At 42.9% G+C, this 23,003-nt stretch overlaps 1 protein-coding gene across 5 annotated transcripts in view; it reads left to right on the forward strand.

The window, feature by feature from the left end:
* Positions 1-23,003, forward strand: part of ntn2 (netrin 2) — a 43,935-nt gene that overhangs the window by 15,384 nt on the left and 5,548 nt on the right. For all 5 annotated transcript variants that reach the window (XM_082544078.1, XM_082544081.1, XM_082544079.1 and 2 more), the window contains exons 3-6: positions 10,925-11,113; positions 15,491-15,640; positions 18,039-18,092; positions 22,918-22,992. In XM_082544078.1, coding sequence (XP_082400204.1) covers positions 10,925-11,113; positions 15,491-15,640; positions 18,039-18,092; positions 22,918-22,992 — 468 coding nt within the window. The remainder of the gene's footprint in view (positions 1-10,924; positions 11,114-15,490; positions 15,641-18,038; positions 18,093-22,917; positions 22,993-23,003) is intronic.

Below are 23,003 nucleotides of genomic sequence, written 5' to 3' on the forward strand. Positions count from 1 at the left end.
ACACATACACCTAACCCCTTTCTGTAACAATATCCTGTCAATCCCTGAGTGATTTCGCCCTCGTACTTTTGCGCACGCCCTCCTTCAAATGTCCCGTAGCCGTTTGTGAAGTGTTACGCCCGCTTTCCGTAGATCTCATCTCTGTGGGATTGATATGTCACTTTTACCCAGAAGTTCTGGCCTAAATAGCCCGGCTCCACGGGCCAACTACGATGACCTAATCCCGGTGTTGATACAGGGCAGTTAAAGGTCTTTGCTAGTCGCACGCTATACCTGATCACACATCCTGATTTGCCAACAAACCAGTCCCAGTTGTCCCTAATTTCACGTTCCACAAGCTTCTTTTTTTTTGCTTTTTTTACAGCCTATTCCACTGGAACCACTTCCAAAATATTCTTAAAGTAGCAGGAGGGCCTTTTAAAGAGGCTTCTCAGTGTATAAATAAAGCCCCTTAAGAAAAGAAAATGCTGCCGTGCCTTGTCGATTTCCCTGCTTGCTTTTCTTTTTGAGACGTTACACAAACTGATTGGGGGGGGGGTAAGAGTGGTAAGTTACATAGTGGAGGAGTCCCTTAGGTGTCATAAGAGGTCCTGGGGTTGTTTGGGTTTGGAGGGAGAGTCTGAAAGGTCACGATCCTCCGTGCAGGGGTGACGGAGTTAAGCTGATTGGGAGGTGGTTTGTGGGTAATGAGGAATTCAGAGTGGGCAGATTTGGAGCCACATCAAAAGCTGTTTTGCACCCTGCCACTGAAGCCGAGTCGGCTCTTGAGAAATTATGTGCCTCTTGGCTGATTTTTTTATTTTTTTTAATTTTTTTTTTACCCTTTCAAGTTCCTTTTAAATGTTGTGAAAGGTTTTGGTCTTATCGGTCTTGACTTAAATCTTAACATGCACAACGTGAACATCGCCTCCAACAGAACTTGGGTTTTGCTAAATGTTCGACATGCCCCGCACCAGGATTTCTGTCTGTGCTCTTGGCAAACTCGCATAGCGTCTCCAGACACAAGCCATGCGCACACACGCCCATCTGCCGCCTCCCTCTCTATGAATCCTGCCTCGAGACATTGGTTTACAAATCCCTGCTGTAGTAGTCGGAGAGGGCAGCCTCGTAAAGGATTGTGTCTGTTTGTATTGAGGGAGACATGATGGAAAAATCTGTGATTTATCTGCTCGGCGTCCGAGCCACAGGAGAGAATAAGGAAACAGATGGATAAGAGCTATTTGGTTAGTGGTTGTGATGGAGTGTGGGCTTTTCTGCTGGCGTGGCCGGTCTCGTAATGTAAATACTTTATGTTAACTTAAAAATATGAGACACTAGATCATGCCATAAATTGAATCTGCCAAAGTCGCACCGTAAGATGAAGAGCCCTCTTGTGGAGTCAACGACAATGTGACATCCTGAGTAGATGATAATTTATGGTCTCGTAGCTCTCTGTTCTTGGCTGTGTCCACAGCCGTCTCGGCCCTGTTTGGCTGCAACAACAAGCTGCTCTATTCTCGAGCCCTTCCTCTCCCTCATTTGTACTCAACCTGCAGGAAGTCCAGAGCACTGCTGGGACGCTGCGAGCTCGGGGCCAGACACCATCCATCCCCCAGTGGCCCACCGAGCCAGATCTGCTTCCAGTGTTGAGCCAGGCGCGCTGGTATGCATTAAACAGGGAAGTCATTTAAAGACTGATTGAACTGCTGTTTCGTCTGATTTGCCAGAAATGCAGGTGAGCTGCGGTTAGCAGCGAAAGCTGAGTGTTTCTGCTCTGCTGACGTCTTTGGGCATGGTGTTGAATGTTTTGAGTAGGAAATTTGACACACTGGGTCCACGGAGGGAATGAATGATATGGTATTCTTCTTTTTTTCTGCACAAGAGGGTTTAATTTTGAAATTAAACAACCAATCAGTCAAAGACCTTTTCACTGTAGACTCTCGTTATACCTCAGGCCATGTCATCACCTGAAGGAAATCCCACAAATTAGTTATTACCTCTGAAAAAAGTTATTAGCTGTTATATAATACGTAGATGCTATTAGATCATGTCTGCTTCACTAATGAAACAGTGGTCTTATTAAAATGTGACTTTTACAGCGGAAGAGGAAGGAGAAGCAGAACGGACAGATTTTTGCGAGTCTTGTCACAAACCCTCTCAAGCTTTTCAGGGGGCTTGTGGCTTTTTGTGGGCTCAGCTTATGTTTTTTGGAAACTATTAGCTGGAATTAGGGGGACATTGACAGATAGGTTTCTTAGGGAAAGCAGTGTGATCCAGCAGTGGTGTCAAAGCAAGAGGCCGGCCAGCAACACATGCTCAGAACCATTACTCTGATGAAGCTTTCAGAGCTGGAAACTCTGAAAGACCACAGAAGCGCAAATTCGCCGCTTTTTTTTCCTCTTTTTTTTTTTTTATATCTCTTTTTCCACCTTTTCATTTCTCTCACTGACAAGGGGCAGATGGTTATTCAATCCTTATTAGAATTTCAAAATAGGCCTCCATCCTTTCACAGCACCCCTCCTCCTCGTCCTCCTCCGCCTTCACCTCCGCCAAGGCCAAGCAGAGGTCAGGCCCGCGTTCCAGTCATGGAGCAGATTCATCAAGACACTTTTTAGAAACTTACTTGTTAGAAATGACCTCATCCTTAAACATCCCACACATGAAAGCATGGCACAGTATGCGTGAAGATGCATCAGCGACTGATTTCACAGATGAGCAACGTTTGTGTGCTTTTATTTTGAAATGAAAAGCTAACATCACCAGAGCACTTGGTACCTTAAACTGGTACAACATGGTCAGCTGAACTTTTTTTTTTTTTTTAATTATTATTATTTTAATCTGACTGTAGAGGCCATTATGAAATGAATCTTAGTAAGATGCTAAATATAGATGGCTAAGGATGTACGTTTGTTCCATTTTCCTAATTTCACTAAGTGACCTCCGCTGCCTTTGCCATGGAGGCAAAGGGGGAAACGATGCTTCAGTTACTTTTGTTTGTATGTGTGCTTGTTGAGGGGGCGAGCAAAAGAAAGTGATTTTTTTTTTTTTTTTTTTTAAAGAAACCTCCTGTGCTTTCAAATAATTACACAGCCGCAGAATGTTGTTTTTAAAATCATGCCTCTGGGATAGTTAGCGTGAGACACGAGAGTTATGGTATGGCGAGGCCAACAAACATAACATTAGGCCTCTGAATTCTGTTTTGGTGGGGTGCGCGCGCTTTAAGAATTTGAAGCAGGTCCTTTAGGACAGCAGGATTTGGTCACTTTGACTGTAAGCTTTGCTCTTTGCTTTTATTCCCTCTGTCAGTATTGCAGCTTTGGTTCGTGGCCAACCCGCAAGGGACTGATGCAGTTCTCATTCGGCAAAGCCACCCATAAAGGCTTCCTGGCAAGAATGAAGCGCGGTTAAACAAACGTTCAGGACAGCAAAGTGTCAAATAACAGCGCTTAATGTCAGCCGGGTTAGAATGCTGGATGCTCCGCGGCTGCCCGAGGCCAAGGGAGTGCGCGTTAGTGTGCGTACGAATCTCCTCGCGTCTGTGCATGTGTGAGAGCCACATGTAATCTGGAAGTGTGATGTAGCATTTCATCCCGGTGCCAAAGCAAACTGGTGGAGCTGCAGTGTGTGTGCCCACCCTGCTTTCCCAGGCCCACATCAACTCTCACCCACAGATGGTAGCAATCACCTCCTGAGGTGCCCTTCACCTCCAGCGTTGTCTTTGCTCTCTGTCCTCGTTGTAGCACACACTTCAGTGTTCCCTCTTCTGCCTGGACAAACTCACGCCTGCTGTTTTGTATTTCATCTATTTCGCCTCACTGATATCAGCCTCCTCCTTCTATCGCTGAATTCGTCATTTCGTAATGTTTTTCCTCTTCATATGTTGTTGCAAGTGTTTGTGTTCTCTTGCCTGGAAAAAGAAGAAGAAAGAAGTAGTATTTTGGCTGCCAGCCGGTATTGCTGGTGGCAACAAGTTTCAGAGGGTATTAAAAGAAAGTATGTTTTAGTATGCGCTCCCTTTTAACAGGTTTTCATTCATGTCTATACCTGACTCAGACGGTGGGGAAATAGACTGATCTAAGCAATCAGTCGCTGGCATCGTTTGCATTTTGTGTACTGCATTTGAAGTGAAGTCAAAAGAAGACTGCATCCATCTCCACTGAGGAAGTTCAGCCCATGAATACATCTTACAGACCGGATCTGTAAGTCAGGCTACCTCTGCTTCTCACTGCTGATTTAAACATCACCTTTACGACTCCAAAGCCGCTTCAAATGTTCAGCTATTATTGGGGTTTGAGCCACGGTTCTCCACCATTTCTGCTGTCATCTCTGGCCAAGGTGGTGAATTTTCACAGTATGTTCCATCTGTCACTTTCTATTTCTATTTCTAACCCAAACAGGGCATCTCGTGCAATGCCCAGAGGCTACATCATGCATGTGTGTGCCAAGAGTCAAGGCAAAAAGTAAAAACTGCTGCACTTTACATTGGTTCTTACTGATTCTCCATGATGATTTGATTGCACAACATCCTCTGCTGCTTCTCCTGATTGCATCTTATTGACTGTGACAAGGAAAAAAAGAGCAAGTAAGAGACGGAAAGCAAAGGCAGTGGCAGGACAGAGATAACGATGTAGGGATGTGAAGTGGACCAGTGAGGGGAAACAGAGCTAAGGACTCAAATCTCACTGACACCAGGCCCCCAACCTGGCAACCCTCCAGACTAATCTTGTTAAAATCTCTCCCTGCCTGATGCCATCCAGAGAGAGAAAGTGGAGATGCAGGGAAAAAGGTGGACGAGAGCGAGGGCCAAGGCAGGAAACGAGCAAAGGAGAGACGAGCGACCAGCATTTGAGATGGGGTCTTATGAAAGTAAAAAGAGAGGAGGGGTAGCAGAGGTATTAAGGGGACTCTTAAGTTCAAAAGGGCTCTTGAGAGCTTGCTCTTAAGCCAGCGGCGTGAGGCTAACCACAGAACCCATCAGAGGGAGGGGAAGTCTAAGAAGTGGTATCATATCTGAAATTGAAAGATGTCTGTGTGTATGGGGTGGGGGGGAACAAGAAGCTCTTGCATACTGTACTGAGTGTGTAATGCACCCAGCCGGATTTCCTGTTAGTCCTCAGCTCTGACTCTTTAAGTCATTGTCTCAGCTTGATGTCCACAGCTCATTAGAGTCTACAGATCCAGCAGAGCTTACATCTGCTTATGACTTTTATTTTATTTTTTTTTACCCTCAGTCCATATTATTTTGTGGGCAGCTATTACCTCTTGAGGCACTTATCACTGGTGTGTGTGTGTGTGTGTGTGTGTGTGTGTGTGTGTGTGTGTGTGTGTGTGTGTCCACACTGTACACTGGCTTGGCTATAATAAGGAGCTAATTAACCGGGTGTTCCCCTTGGTGCCCTGAGCAGGTGGCTGGAGCAGCCAGGTGGAACTCGGCCCAAACACACACACACACGCATTGGCATACACACATACACACACATGATGGCAGCAGCCCATATAGCAGAGCCTGTTTGGCCAGGCGAAGAGAGCACCCAAGGGGGGCTGCTGCAAGCAAGTCTGGACTGTGGCATGGGCCAAGAGGGGAAAGGTGGTTGGTGTGAGCGCACTCCAATTTTCAAGGACCAATTTTAGCCATGGGATTTGTGTTTCGCACAGGCATCCAAAATCAATTGGCTGTGCTCACTGTATACGTACGGCTTGGCTTTTGTTCGGCCTGAAGGAAAATCGAGGTTAGATTTATCCCGGAGATATGGAGTGGATGCAAGAGGGGTGATGCACTCACAAACACGCTCGCATTTTTTGTTGTTGTTGTTGTTGAGCAGAGTCTTTAATGGCCAATTTGGCATTCGTACTTGACGAGTCAACACGCGAACCTCTTCGGAGCACATTTCCTCGTAGAGGCATCTTAACACAATAACCGATATTAAGTGGTGTGGTGTGTGTTTAATTTTTTTTCCTCTCGATCTCGAAATATTTCCTCTTGTTTTGAAAAACACAGATCACCTAAGATGACGAACTGTGTAGGGGGAAGGTACCGGGTCGAAACAAGAACCGCAGATGAAAGTTTTGCACTTGGCACCGTTCGGTTTGATGACAGTGTGGTGAAACAATTCATTGCTCTAAAATTTTCCAAAGGGTTCTCCTCCTCCCTCCCTTTATTTTGGTCTCCGCATCCCTCCGTTTGCCAAGCCTGTAGCCTGTGTTTATTTGATTTCCACGACAACACGAGAAACCAGCTTTACGCATCCTTCGAATTGGACACTGACCCACGGAGGAAAATCGTTCACTTTGGGGGGCAATCACAGACTCTTTGCTGACTTTGCTGCCACCCACAGAAGTCCTCCCCCATACTGAAATGACTCTCCCCCCCCCGCCTTCCTCCTTTAGATAAAAATGAGTCTTTATGCACAGCACTACTACGGAAGCTTTGATGTGTTAATGAATTGAAAAATGGTCTTCAACAGAGTTCAGTTATCCCCGCTGAGCCTAATTTGGTTGAGAGGGTGTGCAGTGGTGGTGATGGTAGGGGGTGGCATTTTGGTGGGAGGTGGTGTGTGTGTGTGTGTGTGTGTGTGTGTGTGTGTGTGTGTGTGCGTGCGCGCGCGCGTAGGCACTTCAAAACAAACCCATAAACATTCCAGGATCTTTGGGGCAGCTGTAGCTCTGAGTTAACAGCACGCAGGGTGTGAAGTGCAGGAAAAAAAACACATGCAGGTAGCATAGAAACACCTACTTGCTTTTAATTTTTTTTTAGTGCTGATTTTCTGGGATTTGTTCATTTTTCTCCTGCACTTTTTTTTTTCTGCATCCATCCCCATTTGCGTCGTTCTTTTACTGTCAGATACTAAACTTTTTCCAATTCTTTCTTCCTGTGACAAAATGTCTGGATGTCGTTAAATCCTTTGCAGCTACACGTGCTAAATCATTTAAAGGTTAAATTCTGGAGCTTTCTTTTACATTCTCCACACTTAAGCGTGTCCAAGCTCAGTCCGGTCTTTGTTGGCCGATCTTATTGCACAGCTGTAAATCTAGAGGATGCCATAAGAGGTCCGCTGGTACTTCAGCTGGGCAGAAAACGCGATCCATCGCTTTCATGTTCTGCTACAAGGTGTTAATGGTCACAAGTGCTCACAGCTGTGTGTGTGTCTGAGATGCTTGATCACAATCACAGACCCCTACCTCCATGCCCCCACCCGCTTTCCACCCCTGCAGCCCCAGCCACTCAGTGTGACGTGTGTGTTCTTTGTCACATTTCCCTTAGAAGAAGTTGGACAGGCTGTTTAGATCTTCACATGCACACACACACACATGCAGGGAGTCTCTCACCAGTCGATGTATATTGTTTTTCCCACTCAAACCTGGGACCAACCATCTCGCCATCTAAGAGCAGACTAAGGGTTAAAAGGCTTTGAACTCATTTTTCAAACTTTGTTCAGGATTAAATTGCCCCGCTCCCCTAACACTGCCTTCATATTCCATTTTGGATAATTCTCCAGGGTTGAGAATTAATTCTGATCTTGGACTCTCCAGAGTATGAAAGCACAGCAAATAAATCCAGCAGGGTCTCTACACAAACAGCGCTGCCTTGATATGAATTTATACATAAAACAGTATTTTCATTAGCTCGAGGATTCCATACAAATTGGGCAACATAATAACCAGATGGAATTGGGAAACAGTCTGGGAATGTGCTCCCCTTTTTCTTCCAGGGCCCGCAAGAGGGTGAGTCGGGGGGAGACTTGGCCTCTTTCCCAACCAGGTGCCAGGCTTTCCTTTGAGTGTGGACAGCGATATGTATTGCTCACCATATGTGGGGTACTTATTGCTTAACATTTGCGCTTGAGGGATTCTCCTCCAGTGAAGTTGTCCTTTAAGTGATTGCAAAAGGCTCAGATCATTGAACTTAATAGAACTGGAGAACTGACCTTGGCTGGAGCAGAGAAATGAAAATCATCTGTAAATTATTGGGAAATATGTCTTAAAGGTCACACATTATACCATTATCATTATAAGTTCATCTAAGTCTCATATCTCTCAAGAATGTGCATGTCAAGTGTCAGCTTAAAATACAAAACGGATTTCTCATCCTGCAGTGGTTGTACAAACACGGTCTTTGCTGTGTTTTATAAAGTTTCCCTTAAATAAAATAGGGGCCTTGGCAGTGGCAGCTTATCTGGAACAGCGCTGTGCCTTCTCCTGCCATTGCAATAGATATCTCAGAACAGGAAAAGTAAAGCAAAAGAACTTTGGTTACCCGCCATAAGCCCAGATCCTGTAAGTATAGACTTACCCACTGTCTTGTAACAAAACTCCAGAATTCAGCCACACGTCTGAACCAGAACTGGACCCAGAGCAAGGAAAGAGTCTTACAGAATGAAATGCTGCACTAAATTTTCACATAATAGAGTTACCATTTCTGAAATCACTTGCATTATGGCTATTTATTTTCCACTTATGTACAATCGGGCTAACTGAGTTTAGCCCGCACTACAGGACATGAAGAGACATGAAAATACCCACTTGTAGCAGGCTCAGTATTAAAGGCATTTTTTGCTGGCCTTTTGTATTCTAACACAACGCTGGTGAGTAGGCGTATATACTCAGGTCGTGCAAATAGTTGCCAGATTAGCTGTGCAACATGCTAACAGTGTTTTCCGATCAGGCAAGAGTGGGTAAAGTGTACTGCATTCATCCAACACTAAACATTAGTTTGATTGTAGTATTTTTTCAGATGTATAGCTAAGAGCTTTACAGAGCTACAGGCTCAAACCAAAAAATAAAGAAGTAAAGGGTCATGGAGTGGTGGGGGGGGGGGCTTTGTTGAAGATGAGGACTGTGTAGTTGTGACATGACGTTATGGAAGGCCCTTATAAGTCGTTTTTAAGGTAGTTTCTGAACACAGTTTGAGTAAATCTCTATTTTTCTAAATCACTTATAGTCCACCTTTACATATTTGTAATGAAATGGGTACTGAGATCTCATTTTCTACGAACTTAGAACTTTTAAACTTATTTTGTTACGTGTTCTACAACTGGTTTCTTATTTTGTCAGTAGTAAACTTAATTACTGAAAAGATTTATATAATTGAAAATAAAAAAAACTGATATTTCCCAAATCTTTGGAACAGCATTGTTGTTTTAAAGGAGTGACAGAGTCATTTAAAAGATGATTAATTATTAATTGGTCTTTATATAAACACTAAAAACTTATAAAAGCGGGGGTTTAATACATAGAACATAAAAGTGACGTTGGACAAAATTTTATTCAGTAGTAGTGGTGATGATGATGATGATGATGATGATTATAAACTACCTGTTTTCATTGCCCATTATGGCACTTAATTACTTAATTTTCTTATTTATTTTACTGTTTTGTGTCTGTGTACAATGTATTTGTACATACTGTCTGTGAAAAGCTCTTACAAACTTTTATTTACTTACTCAACACAAAGGTGTAAAGGTACCATGTTGTGGTTACAGGTGTTGCAGGTGTGTTATGTACCATTTTTATGCTCTTTAATTCATACACAGCCGTAGTACCTTAGTAGCTCGGCTTTTTGCCTAGCAACTTCAGAGTGGTGACGTGTCCTCATGAAGTGACTGCACCTGGGCAAGAAATAGCTCTACAAACAAACAAGATATAATGTGTTAATTAGTGAGGGCTGGCAGATTTAGTTGCCGCCGGTCAGAGCCAGGCTAGGTGTTTGGCCCTCGTAAGAGGCTGTTCTCGCTAGCTTCATGTTTATCCATCTGGCATGAGGATGGTGTCAAACTTGTAGCCCTGCAAATATGATCATGTATACACGGAGTGAGTGGGTAAGACAGAAAATATACATTTCACATGTTTCTGTAACTGACCCCTCTGCGCCTTACCCTCACCCAGTGTGTTTTAACTTAGTCTCTGTTGCTACATCCTTCTTGTTTTATTCTAAACATTTATTGTGTAGTGAAATCTATTTCCTTGACGCCTCTCCAGTTTGACTAAAGTTAATGAATATCACTTTCTGTTGTGATCCTCTAATACTTCTGCTTTGCCACAACTGTTGACATTTTCACTCAAACAGCTCTGCTGTTGTTTACCGCTTTTCAAATGCATCTGCAGATAACTTTGAGCTAAAGCTAAGCTCAGCGACAGTTGACTTTGAAGCCACGGCCAAGTCTTCAGGTTCCAGGTCTGACTTTGATTTAACCAGCAGAGGTTCTGGATCAAAGTCTTACACAAGCAAGAAGTGTGGGTTTCTCATTAGACTTCTCAAATGCAAAACCCCCACGTTTAGATAATGAAAAGAGTTTATCAATAATGTCAGAGTTGGTGAACGCAGTTTTATGCTGAGGAATCAACGGAAAAGACTTGTGAGCAAAAGAGACATTAAGGAACCAGCTGGATTTCAAGGGTAACTGGGAGAGCTATAACCACCCCTCACATGTCCCATATATCCTGCTCGCCTCATTTAGAAGACAGCTAGCTCGAGCCCATTCCTATATCTGATTTGGTCTCGCTTTTAATAGATCTAAGAAGTCTTTACTCATCAGTGATTCATGAAATTAATGTCTCTCTTTCCAGTGATTAATAACTAATGGGCTGAGAGAAGCCGAATTCATTAATTATGAAATGGGGAAAATGAGCTCTGCAAATATCACTTTTGATTGATGAGTTCTGGAATAGCAGCCAAGCCCACAGATGCAGCATAGATTATAAACCACTTATTATTATTATTATTATTATTACACTGCCTTACTTGAAAATCTTTCCCAGCTCTCTTGTGATATACATACCCCACCAGTAAGGATATATTTTACTGCTGAGCGTGCTCCATGTGAACATTTCAGCCTGCTAAATTTATGTTTGAACCCTAAGATAAATACTGAGAAGTTATTGTAAACTTTTGTATTTATCCTCCTCACCCTTGCCAATACCATAACGGCTTTGCTCTTTCCCTCCGCAGCGTGCAACTGCAACCTCCACGCCCGCCGGTGTCGATTCAACATGGAGTTGTACAAGTTGTCAGGGAGGAAAAGTGGCGGGGTGTGCATGAATTGCCGCCATAATACCGCAGGACGCCACTGCCACTACTGCAAGGAGGGCTTCTACAGGGACATGGCCAGACCAATCACCCACAGGCGAGCCTGCAAAGGTGAGAATCTAACAAGAAGTAACAGTAGTGTTTATGAAGAACTTTATTACTAATTTTCCAACGTGGCTTTCAAGATAGTCTGTGCTATTTGCTGCATGAGCTCATTCCTCCTCTATACTTCTATTAGGCTTCAGTCAAGCATACTGCAGAACTGTAGCACTCATTCATTTATCCTTGATTATGATCAGAGCTCGCTCTTCATCTGCTGTCAGAAATATAACACACAAGTGGTTTCCTGGGAAAGAATTACCAACCACAAGTCACGAGCACGGATCGCTTCGCATTATGTCAGTCATTAATAGAGTAGAAAATATTTGTTTATAGATATATGTGATTATATGAAAATGTCCCAGATTATTACTTTAAATGTAGTTTAGCTTTTTCTTTGGCGCTACTCGGTGCTAAATGTTTACAAAATGTTCAAACAAACACTGATTGAGCCAGTCTATGTGTTTGAGAAAGGGGAGAAGTGGTAATATTTTATGAGTGGAAACATATGTTGTCATGGCAACTCTTACTATATATGTATATATTTAAAAAAAAAAAAAAATCAGCATGTCTGATTTGCCATACCATAGCAGAGAGAAATGATTTGATACTATGCCTGGAGTCTTTCTGGCCACCCCACCGAATGTTTTCCCCCCTTGCCCACACACCACATAATATTTTCATGTAACCAATGCATGTCTCATGGAAAATTGATTTCATTATTTCACATTTGCAGTGATATTTTTCAGCCCCATATTATGCTGGAAATATTGCAAAAATAACACTTGTTTCCTGTATTTGATGCTCGAGAAAATACTCAAATAAATAAGAGTGTTTTGTAGCCGTATGATCCAGATGAAGGTTTAAAAAAATCACTTCCAGAACATAAAAAACGGCACTAGTGAAAGCTGCCAACACTCATAGCCATGAAGATCTCCTGGCTGTAATTTCACGGTGGGAATCTCTCACTGGCTTCTCGTCAGTTTTCCTTCTGCAGCCTGTAATATAACACCGAGAGGTTAGAAATGGCATGATATCAGGCCGCAGTTGCCCATGGTAGTTTCAATGAGATGTTGAGCCATTCATCGTGTAATGGCCAAAAAAATTACAAAAAAAACCCTCCACAGCGACTTGGTCACATACCTTAAAACTTAAGTCATTTGACCTGTTAATGCACTGAAACAATAACAGAAAGGGATCTGCTGCACCCCTGACAACAGATCCGCTCTGAGATGTGCATCCCCATGTGCAAATGGTTCTCTCATCTTTCATTTCCTGCAGTACGTGGAAGCATAATGTTTTCACACACATGCAGGCCACTTGACACTACAGTTTGTCTGCGATCCAAGTCAAGTGATCAGGTTATAAACAGTTTAACACCCTCCTTTCCAAAAGCTCCAGATGTGACAGAATCCAAGCTTACATTTATAAAGCTGAGGGGGCCAGCTCCATGATTGATCCACAGCATTCTAGGAGATGTCATTTGCTTTTGCTCTCTTTTTCTTCATCTCTGTCTTGCCAGATGGTTTACAACCAGGACCTCTGATTGCACCCTGACTTATGACTTCCCTCACTCTGCCTTTCTACAAACCCATTAAACCTTTGTCTTCCTCTTATTCTCATACCAGCATCTATGATTTTCTTTCCAGCCCTTTGCTTTCCATGTCCTTTCTGCCTGTGACCCGGTCGCGACAGAGGTCAGGGGTGTGGTATTGTTGAAGGGGGTGCGTGTCATGTCGTCATGTCTGAAATGGAGTTACTGCAATAAAATACAGGTGTGTTCAGAGGAGGAGGCGGGAATAGAGGGAGGCTGGTGGGAAGTACAGAATCTAGAAGGGGTTGTGTCTGTTACTGATCAAACTTGTCCAGGTCTAGTTGTCTGTTCGCAGTGTGAGGCGTATTTGAAGGAATCTAAACACAAAACCAGGATTCCGGAAGTAACGTGGATATTTTAAGTCCGCAAATCTGAAAGCTACTTTCCATGACAGCAGACAAAGGCAGTCTTCCATGTGTCCTCACCCCCAACTGCTCTCAGCGGATGGCTGCCCAGCCGTGAGCCTGGTTGTTCTGGAAGTTTCTTCTAGTTAAAAGGGAGTTTTTCCTTCCCACGGTCGCCAAGCGCTTGCTCATAGGGGATCATCTGACTGGTTGGGGTTTAAGTATTAAATGCCTTGGTGTGACTGTTTTTGTGATTTGGCGCTACATAAATAAAACTGAAGTGAACAAAGTGCAGTCACCACAAGTTGAGTAACACAGTCACTTAAAATCACTTGAATCACCTAAAACAAGCAGACGCCTGAGAAAGGGACTGCAAATCCCAATGCAGCGCCTGTCACATCTGCAGTCACATGGGCTTGAAAAGCCATCAACATCTGAGGACATTTTTACAGCTTTCTAACTGGCTCTAGCCTCTGCACATAAAACCTCCGAAAAACAGTTTGAGGAAGGAAGGCTGGGGGTTAGACTGACACGACCAAACCCCCGTCTCCATCCTGCCTGCCCCTGACAGCTCGTTCAGATCTGGCCGTTGCTGGTTATTTACTGAACAATGTGAACACTGACAGTAACCTCTGAACTCCAAACAGTCAGAGTCTCAATTAGAAGGGAAGCGAGGGGGTCCTGTGCATCATTCGCAGTTTGTTTATACTGACCAGCCCTGTCAATGTTAAGTGATCAGTGCAGAGACAATAGCTTGTAAAACTCCTTGCCTTTGTCACATGTCTCTGCAGGAACAACTTGGGATTATGACATGGGTCATCTCACATGTGCTTTTCCTTTGGTCTGAAAGCGTTTTTCATTACTTGAAAAACGGTAAAAGTTGACGGACCAATGCACTATATCATTTGAGTTTTATTGAGAATGCAAACTTCAGGAAAATCCCAAATAGTTCCTAGCCAGAAGCAGAAGAAACTCTGGCTCTAAATGAAGGTGGAGGTTGCTGGCACAGCATAAAAAGGCGTCTGGTGACCCCCGGCACCCGAATTAGTCCTGCATCACACCCTGCCACATGCTTAACGTTCTTGTCCTTAGTTCAGTCGCACTTTACCAAGTGCCTTCAAAGCTCAAGTTTCCCATTGGAGTCTGCGTGACTCAAATAATGGGGATTTTGCACTCATGATGAAGCATCAGATTTACATCTCGGCTTCAAACAGTGTGCAGCCACTTTGACACCTGTAGACTTCGTTGGCCTTGCCAGAAAAGGCAGACACGATTCTAAAGATCTGAGCTGAGCTAATCTCCTCACACCCTGCCGTCATGCAGACACTCTTGGGTCAGTTTCAGCCATTTAAACGCTCGCGTTGCCGATCCAACAGGTGGTAGGGTCCTCTCCTTTGTTGTAGCAACTTTTAAAAAAAAAATCTGCGGGCGCAAATAAACACATTAACAGTTTCGTCAGGTGGTGGGAAGAAACCGTGGCATGTTAGCAGCTGCCTTTCCCTGGCAAGCTCTGTAGAAGTCTGCTGGATTTCAGGGTTTTTCCCTTGTATGAAATATTGGTCCTTCTTGCCTTTTCTTGATAAGCCTGGACAATTACAACTATTGTGTTACAGCTGAGGCCCTTGCAAGTTTGCTTTTGCCTTTTTTTTCCTTTTTTTTTTGTTAGTCTGAGAGTATTTTTCCAAAGTGTCAGACTGAAAACAAAGGGGGAAAAGGCAGAGTTTTCCTACTGGGTTTCATGGCTTATTGTGTTTTTGCTTTCACACTTCCTGTGTTCTTGTAAGCTTTTGTCAAATGGCTTCAACCAACACTCTAGGCCTCATATGATTAACTGCTCTTCATACATCCAAAAAAACTAATGAGTTAAAGTGGCTTAAATAAATCACCTAGAAAAGCAAACCTCAAAAGTCTTGCCAAAGTGAGGTGACCGGAGCATTGCCTGTTGGTGTTGGCATTTGGTGGGCATCCACGGAACTTTTGGGAAGTGATGAAACAGCAGAGCGTGTGTTACCAGGCAGGCAGGCACTAGGCTGCATGCAGCATTTAGGAAAGAGGAAACGAGCATTTGGTCTGCATCTCCTGCTGAAACTGATGCACTACATGCATCGTTCACCCGATCTAATAGCTTTCTGTGCTTTTAGTTGTCCTGTAATGTCCTCCACACAAATATCTTATTTCTCATCAGTTTTCTGGATATGCATGCAGTTTTTCACAATGCAGTAGTTTGAGAAACCTAGGTATAAAGGCTAAAGACATGTGGGCCCCCAAACATTCAGTATTAATGCAGTCAATCAATCATTAATCAATAATATTTACTGAATGTCGGAGGAGTTTTGTCTTATCATTTTGCATTTTGCAGCAGGTTTGATGAACTGGTATCTCTTATCTCTTTTATCTGCCCCACCACCCTCCATCCCTCTTTGACATCTTCCCCCAACCCCCCCACGCCAGCTTGTGACTGCCACCCTGTGGGCGCAGCAGGCAAGACATGCAACCAGACCACAGGCCAGTGCCCCTGCAAGGACGGTGTCACGGGCATCACCTGCAACCGCTGCGCCAAAGGGTACCAGCAGAGCCGCTCGCCCGTGGCCCCCTGCATCAGTGAGTAACTCAGACACACATCCACACGCAGCTACCAGTTACTGCATGCGACACTGATCAGATCGTCATGGTTAATTTTATCAGCTTGCCTGTGACTATTAAAATCTGACAAAAAGCATGATCCATAGCTAAAGGCAGCACATACCCAAACCATGAAGAATACAGAACATAAGTGAAAACATACTTTTATGTAGTCTTTCTGGCTATCGGACAGACATAACCCGTGTGTGTGTGTGCGTGTGCGTGCGTGCGTGCGTGCGTGCGTGCGTGCGTGCGTGCGTGCCGTATTTGGATATATTTGTGAGGACCAAAAATTGGAATGCTACACTACTTGTGGGGACAACAGTCAGTTATGGGGACAAAATGCCTGTCCCCACAAGTTTGAAGGCATTTTAAGTTTAGGCTAAGGGTTATGGTTAAGGCATTAATTTTTGAAAGGCTAGGGTAAGCGGCTAGGGAAAGACTTTTGTCAATTAGATGTCCTCACTAGGATATGAAAGTGTGTGTGTGTGTGTGTGTGTGTGTGTGTGTGTGTGTGTGTGTGTGTGTGTGTGTGTGTGTGTGTGTTGACTTGCATAGCCACTGAAACTGCAATGACATTTCATGGAGAAGAGCCCAAAACGTGAGCCAAACGAGCGCCCCAGCATAAAGTTGGGTTAAATTGAAACGCGATCCATGCTAAAGGAACAAAGAGGCATACTGTTGTTAACGCTTGTGCTGTTATTCTACTTTCTCTTAACTATGTACCATATGTGTTTGTGTGTGTGTGTGTGCTCTAGTAGCTGTGTTTAGGTTTTTGATTTCCTGTAACAAGCGAATGTGAGTCCACGCAAGTTACGAATTTTGCCCGTGGGCCCAGCACGTGTCTGTGCCACATTGCAAACAATCAAAAGATAGCCTCCACCAAATCAAGTCATGCCGCGCCGCCCAGTGCCGTGACCAGCTCTGCCACACTGCCACACGGTGCCATGTTGTTCCTCTTGCATGCAGCTCCGAAGCAGATGGCGGATAGGCAAGAAGGAGAAGACGACCGTGGTCATGGATGGCAGACTATACTCGTTTAAGTGCCATTAGGTGAACTGTCTATCGAGAACAAGAGGAATAGTGGGTGTGGGCATGCTTAAGCTATGCACATTATGACAACCCTGTCTGCCATTATAGCCTGATGTCAGCATATTACCCCTGGAGGATACTGTATCCCAAGACAGAAGACAAATCCATTAAGAAGCCAATTAGTATGATGGCAGCAACCCACATCTGAATGATCCTTTCATCATCTGTCTATCTTCACAAGATGTGGCCATCGGGGCAAAGGGTCTCAAAGTGGCTTCTAGCAGCTGTGCCTGCCTTCACAAAGCTCCGTGCCCTTGTTTGTTTTTGTTGGCAGGGTGTCCATAATTTTAGAGAGACAACTGCTGCTTTTGCCTCAAAACAGCTTTCCAAGAAACCCCCCTCTGCCTCCTGCCAACACACTCTCACACACTCGGTCCAACCCCTGAACCTCCAAATCCAATCAAAAGCAGATCCTCTGGGTGGATGCTAAGCCGGCGTTCCAGTAATTCTGTTTACGGTAAAAGGAGAGGGGCCTGTTGTTAGCATTAGCATTTGTATTGGAAAGATGCATACGATTAAAGGAGTAGTCCTGGAGGAATTCTACAAGGCACTTTTTTTTTTTTTTGTAGCCAGCGGGCACAACAAGGGAGGGCTGTATCTGTCTCAAGATGATCCCACCAAAATTGCCCCTTTGCCATCCGTCCATCTGTCTATACATGCTTGCATGGAGATTGCACAGCAGTGTTAACCCCACATCTGTTAGAGGAGGATGAAACTAATCTAGTGTAGCCACCTTGCCATTGTGTGCCTACTTTCAATGCGCTGACTCCTCCAAACTGGTTTATGGTGTGATTCTTGTGAAGCATCAACTAACATTGGACTTTATTTCTTCCAGTTAGTCTGAAGATCTCCTTAAAAAAAGACACTGAAACCACTGCATTAGTCTATGGCATGTATGGTTTATTTGAACCGGTCTTCCCTCTCACCACCAATAAGTATTCCTGTCAGTCTCTTAGCGTTTATCTAGCACGTCTGTCTGGAAAGCCCTGTGTATTTTCATAAGTTTGACATATAGTACACCACAAACCTACTGTGTGGCAACCCTGATTCTTCTTCTTTTTTTTCCCCAGTGACCTCAAATAGCACTTTTTACTTCTTCTCAGTACTATTTCCCATCCCACCCCCATATTTGGGATCACATTTAATGAATTTGGACACACTTTGTTTCTTTGACCACACGTGCTCTCATTGTAGGCCGGCAGCCAGATCATTTCAGACATACTTAAAAGGTGTGGACTTAGAATTAATCGTTGAAATAACTTTGTGTTTCTTGTGCGTGTTTCAGAAATCCCTGTGGTCAACCCCACAGCTGTCGTGAGCAGCACAGAGGAACCAGCAGGTTAGTATATACTCCTTGCACCTTGAGCACCCCTACTTTATGAGAGGAACAAAAACATAAAATACGTGTCCAGAAATATTAAATATTAAGGCGTGGAATAAATATTAATAGAGGGCGGGTTTGCTCATTTGAAGTTCTCAGGGAAACGATTGCACTGGGGACGGAAAAATTTTACATTGTCTTAAAAACCTGTGTCCTTGGCATAGTTTCCCCAACTGCTAGCCTCAAGTTAGTGGAGACACGCTGTGCTCAGACTTTAAGTGCAGCTTTAAGCCAAGGGCAGAAGATAGGCAGCTGAGGTGATTAATTACAGTTTAGTTGGGAGATATAGTGGAAGGGGAACATTGCGAGGCATGAAAAGAGTGTTGGCAAGTAACTGGGGGAAATTTGTTCAGTCACTCCCTCTAACACTCTAGGCTTCGGTCAATTACCCTGTCCGCATTTTTCATTCTACAACTGTTTGATTTAAATGGTGGTGTTGATTTGGAAACGTTGATTCATTAGTGGATTTATATCATATATTATCACTGAAGCGGCAGACTGTGCACCCCTCCCAAATTTGCTATTACTGCCATTCTTTTTAAAGCAATAATGGTTTTCTTGTTTTTATGTCCTTTCTCTTCTAAAAATAATACGTATTTTCAGAACCCTCACAATAAATTTTCCAACTTTAACTTTCGACTTAACTTTCGAGGTTGCATGCTATAAATTTTGAGGACTCGATTCATAGAGTTCAAGATGTTTATAATGGCTCTTACCGAGGTCCACATAAAAGGCCAAAATTGGTTGTACACTCCAAATAAAAACCTCCAGATATGTCTAATAGTGTGAAATGAAAAACATTCTTCTGGTGGAGAATTCGTGAAGTTTCTAAGGTAAATGTTGTAAACTAGCTAAGCTAAGCTTACCGGTTACTGGTTAGCTTAGCAAAAATCCTGGACAAAAAATGGGGGAAAGAAATGGTGTATTACAACAGATTAATCGTGGTAGGTTAATTATTGAGATTTAGAGCAGATAATTGCATAAAATAAATCCAATTGGGATCAAACTTTACCTAAATGATTTCAATTAGGTGAGGTGAATTCTAGCCAAAGATCTTTCATCTCATTTTTTTTTTACCATGACTATGTTTACAAGTGAGTGTAGTTAAAGTAAACATAAAATCAGGTCTTAAAATTATGTAAATACAACCTCAGAAGAACAACACATGATTATACTGTGTTATTATTTTTAAAAATGCTAACGCAGAATTGTGTGTGAAAGTACACCCTCAGTGTGAGCATCTCTATAAAAGCTGAAGTTCGGACAGTTTGCAGGTCTGGAGTATTCAATTGTGTATTAGCACAACATTAAAGAAGAAATGCATCAGAAATCATCTCAGAGAAGCAACTGATGCTGCTCACTAATCTGCGAAGTTGGAACTAGTAATTTGAAATCCATCATTGTAGAGTGAGAAAGATTATTCCACTGGTGAAAAACATTCAAAACCGTTCGCAGGAGTGGATGTCCCAGCAAATTCACCCCAAAGTCAAGACCGTACAATGTTCAGAGAAACTTCAAAACAGAAAGGCTACACCTCAGACTGCACATGCCTCAGCATGGTCAATGTTAAGTTCGTGATAATACGATTAGAAAAAGACTGGACAAGTATGGATTGTTTGGAAGTGTCTCCAGGAGGAAACTTCTTCTCTTTCGAACATGGCAGCACAACTCAAGTTTGCAAAATTGCATCTGGAAAAAATTCCTTTGGAAACATTGGAACTGACAGAGGGTGTACTTTCTTTTTACTGTGACTGTAAGTCCTGAATTTAATTTTCCTTAGACTCGCAGCTTCTTCACTCATTTACAACTTGTTCTGTATAACCTTTTACCGCCATCGCTTGGGTCTTTTTAACCCAAAGAAGCAGAGTCCAGCCCTTTCTTGTTTACTACTTTCCTGGGAAAATGTTACAGGGTCTAAGAACACAAGAGTCATTGATTGTCAATTCACCTCAGCTTCTACCAAACACACCAGTGCATTTCCCCCATCTTTCTCCTTCCTAAACTACCACAGAAAGAGCTTCACCATCAGAAACCTAAGGCCCCCAAAATCTTTTTGTGTAAGGGGCGTTGGATGCAATTTGTCCTTGTCATGGCACAGTGAAAGGGGCTCAAGGGAAAGAGGGCATCGAGAGTCTTGGAGCCAATTGTGCATGTTTTCAGCAGGCTGGCCTTCTGGGTCATTGGGCAATTCACCAAGAGCTTTTCCAGGTGATCACCCAGCAGTAAGTAGTGCTTCATGGGAAAGAGCATACTGTCGCCCCAGCCAGAGTTTCAAGAGCAGGTTAGCCACTGTATACAAAAACAGAGACCTACATACACAAAACAGCTGTGATCTAATGAAATCCATGCTCATCTCATGCACATGCACGCCTGTCACAGCTGCATGCATACTTACATGAATACCACATACTCTGTACTAATGAGAAAGCCCTTAAGTAGACTGTGATATTCTGCAACATTTATTTAAAGTAAAACGTACACACATGCACCACACACCTTTGCACTCATCCACACCTTCACTCATTGCAGCGTATTGAAAGTCATCTTCTTTCTCCTTTTGTGTTTCCCTTTCTTTCCTCTCTCTGGCTAATAAAATCTCCAGCACTCTGATATACAGCCAACCTTTCTGGACGTTTTAATGAGCTCCTCGGTCCCCCGTTTCTTCCTCCTCCTCAGTTCTTCCACAAAAAAAAATGAACAATACAACACCCTTTCACTCATACAACATTCCCAAAAGGGTCATTTTTCTCTTTTTTTTGTTTTTAAACTTGGACATTTCATGTCCAGCGATTTTTATTTGGTTTTCTTTGGAAAGCAAAAACGGCTAAATGGTTATTCCTCTTGAAGGGAACGAGAGATACCAGTCCACTTACCAGCGTGTGGTTTGTTGGTGGTCAACTTTTCACGTCCCTTCATTAGAAGTGACTAAAACTCTGTTTCTTTTGCAATTTCAGTTCACCATTTTCATTTTTTTAAAACTTATTTTGTATCCTTCTCATAGATTTTTATTTTTATGCTGTGGATCCAAAATTCAATGAGTCACAGAATCCAGCAGCCTGTGTCAACCACAGATGAGTCTTACTAACAAACAACAGCATTTTTCTTTCTGCAGCTCCAGTGGCAGAAATTGAGTTAAAAGCACAGTGAATGCTTTAAAGTTTAAAAGGGATTCTTATCATTGTTTTAGCGCACTTCATCTGTTTAAGCCTATTTAATCATGCTTATCTTCTCAGTTTCCCTTTTGCTCTTTGTTCTTGCAAAACATGTTTTCCGATCTCCGAGAATACAGACATGGCAAAACAAATATTTCAGGACTACAAGAAAATAAACCACGCGATGTAATTACATGCATATGCTTTCAAATCTTTGAAGGGTTCTATAATACAACTGAGAGTTTCTTTCCGACCTTTCTGGTCCATTGAAACTGCTGTACACAGCTATTCCTCAACATAAAATTACAAACAACTTATATATATATATATATATATATATTTGTGTTTTTTTTGTTTTTTTAATTTAATTCAGGTTGCAGGTAAGCTGTGAGTCATATAATAGAAGGAAAGGTGGCTGCTCAGGTTCCAAATGCTGAAATCAAGCGCCAAAGTGTTTCCAGCGCCACATGCCTGCTCTTTGGCCAAAATCTGCATGAGGGAAAAGCTGGATTGAAAAAGATGCTGGAGGACACAGAACAGCTAAACCAAACCGTGACTGGCCTTAAAGTCGGTCAGAAAAAGATCAGAGAATGGTCATCCAGCCTAGAAATCAATTTTGACTGTCATATTCATAAACGTAAAAACCACATCATTTGCAACCCCACCTACTAATGGTCAGCAGAGGTCATTGGTCCAGTGTGTGGTCTTAGTTGTCACTCTGGCAGCCAAGGCCTATCCACATTCATCCAACCATGACCTGCTTCCACCACGCTCTGCCTTTTCTCAAGGCCCCGGAGAACATGTCAAACTGAACACTTTTACTCCTCTGGTATGTTTCACTTGCCTCCCAGCACTGGCTGTTGCAGGGATTTGGATGTGTGATTTGTCAGAAGCTGTTTTTTAGCACACAAAAACCACACCAAGCCCAACTATTATTTAGCGCTGCTCCAGTTTTCCTTTCAGCCTTTGGCAACATCAGTCAGTTTGTAAAGGCAAGTATAAGTTTACTCAGTTATTATAGAAAAAAATACACATGTATTTAAAAAGTAGATCATGCTTTGATGTGTATTTTTTGTGTTTATAAAAAAATGTGAAATATATTAATGGGACGGGGAGTCAAAGTTGGCCTTTCTATATAGAAATCAGCACATATCACAATGTTATGTTTATATTTGCTTGATCACTGCGTTTTATATTTTAAAGTGATGTGACACTAATTATGCATTACAACGTGTTAGTAAGACTGAGCAAATATGAAAGATTCATGTGCTCCTTTGGTACCTTTTTCACCAATACTGTGACTGTGCCTAGCCTATAAATGCTTAAACACATTTCCACCACAAAAAAGAAGACTGATGACTTGTGTCAAAAATCTGTCCCAAAGGGAGGGTTCACAAGTGACTGGCATTTGGAGTCTGCAGATTCTGTTGACCATGATATTCTTCCCAAGGAAATCACACCGACTTCTGTTAGTAACACTATGCAACATTTGGTTCCCAAATCTGTCAAAATGAAGGATGGTTTTCAGTGCACCAAGAGAGAACTGGCCCCAGCCACATGTTGGTGGAAAACAAGCACTGGAGTCACTGCCTGCATTTCAGGTGTGAACTTGGTTGTCCTTATTTTTGCAGATTGTGAGTCCTACTGTAAACCAGTGAAAGGCAACTTGAAGATCAACATGAAGAAATACTGCAAGAAGGATTATGGTAAGAGAGCA

Source organism: Aulonocara stuartgranti (assembly GCF_965226115.1).
Source record: "Aulonocara stuartgranti genome assembly, chromosome: 8".
Lineage (NCBI taxonomy): Eukaryota > Metazoa > Chordata > Actinopteri > Cichliformes > Cichlidae > Aulonocara > Aulonocara stuartgranti.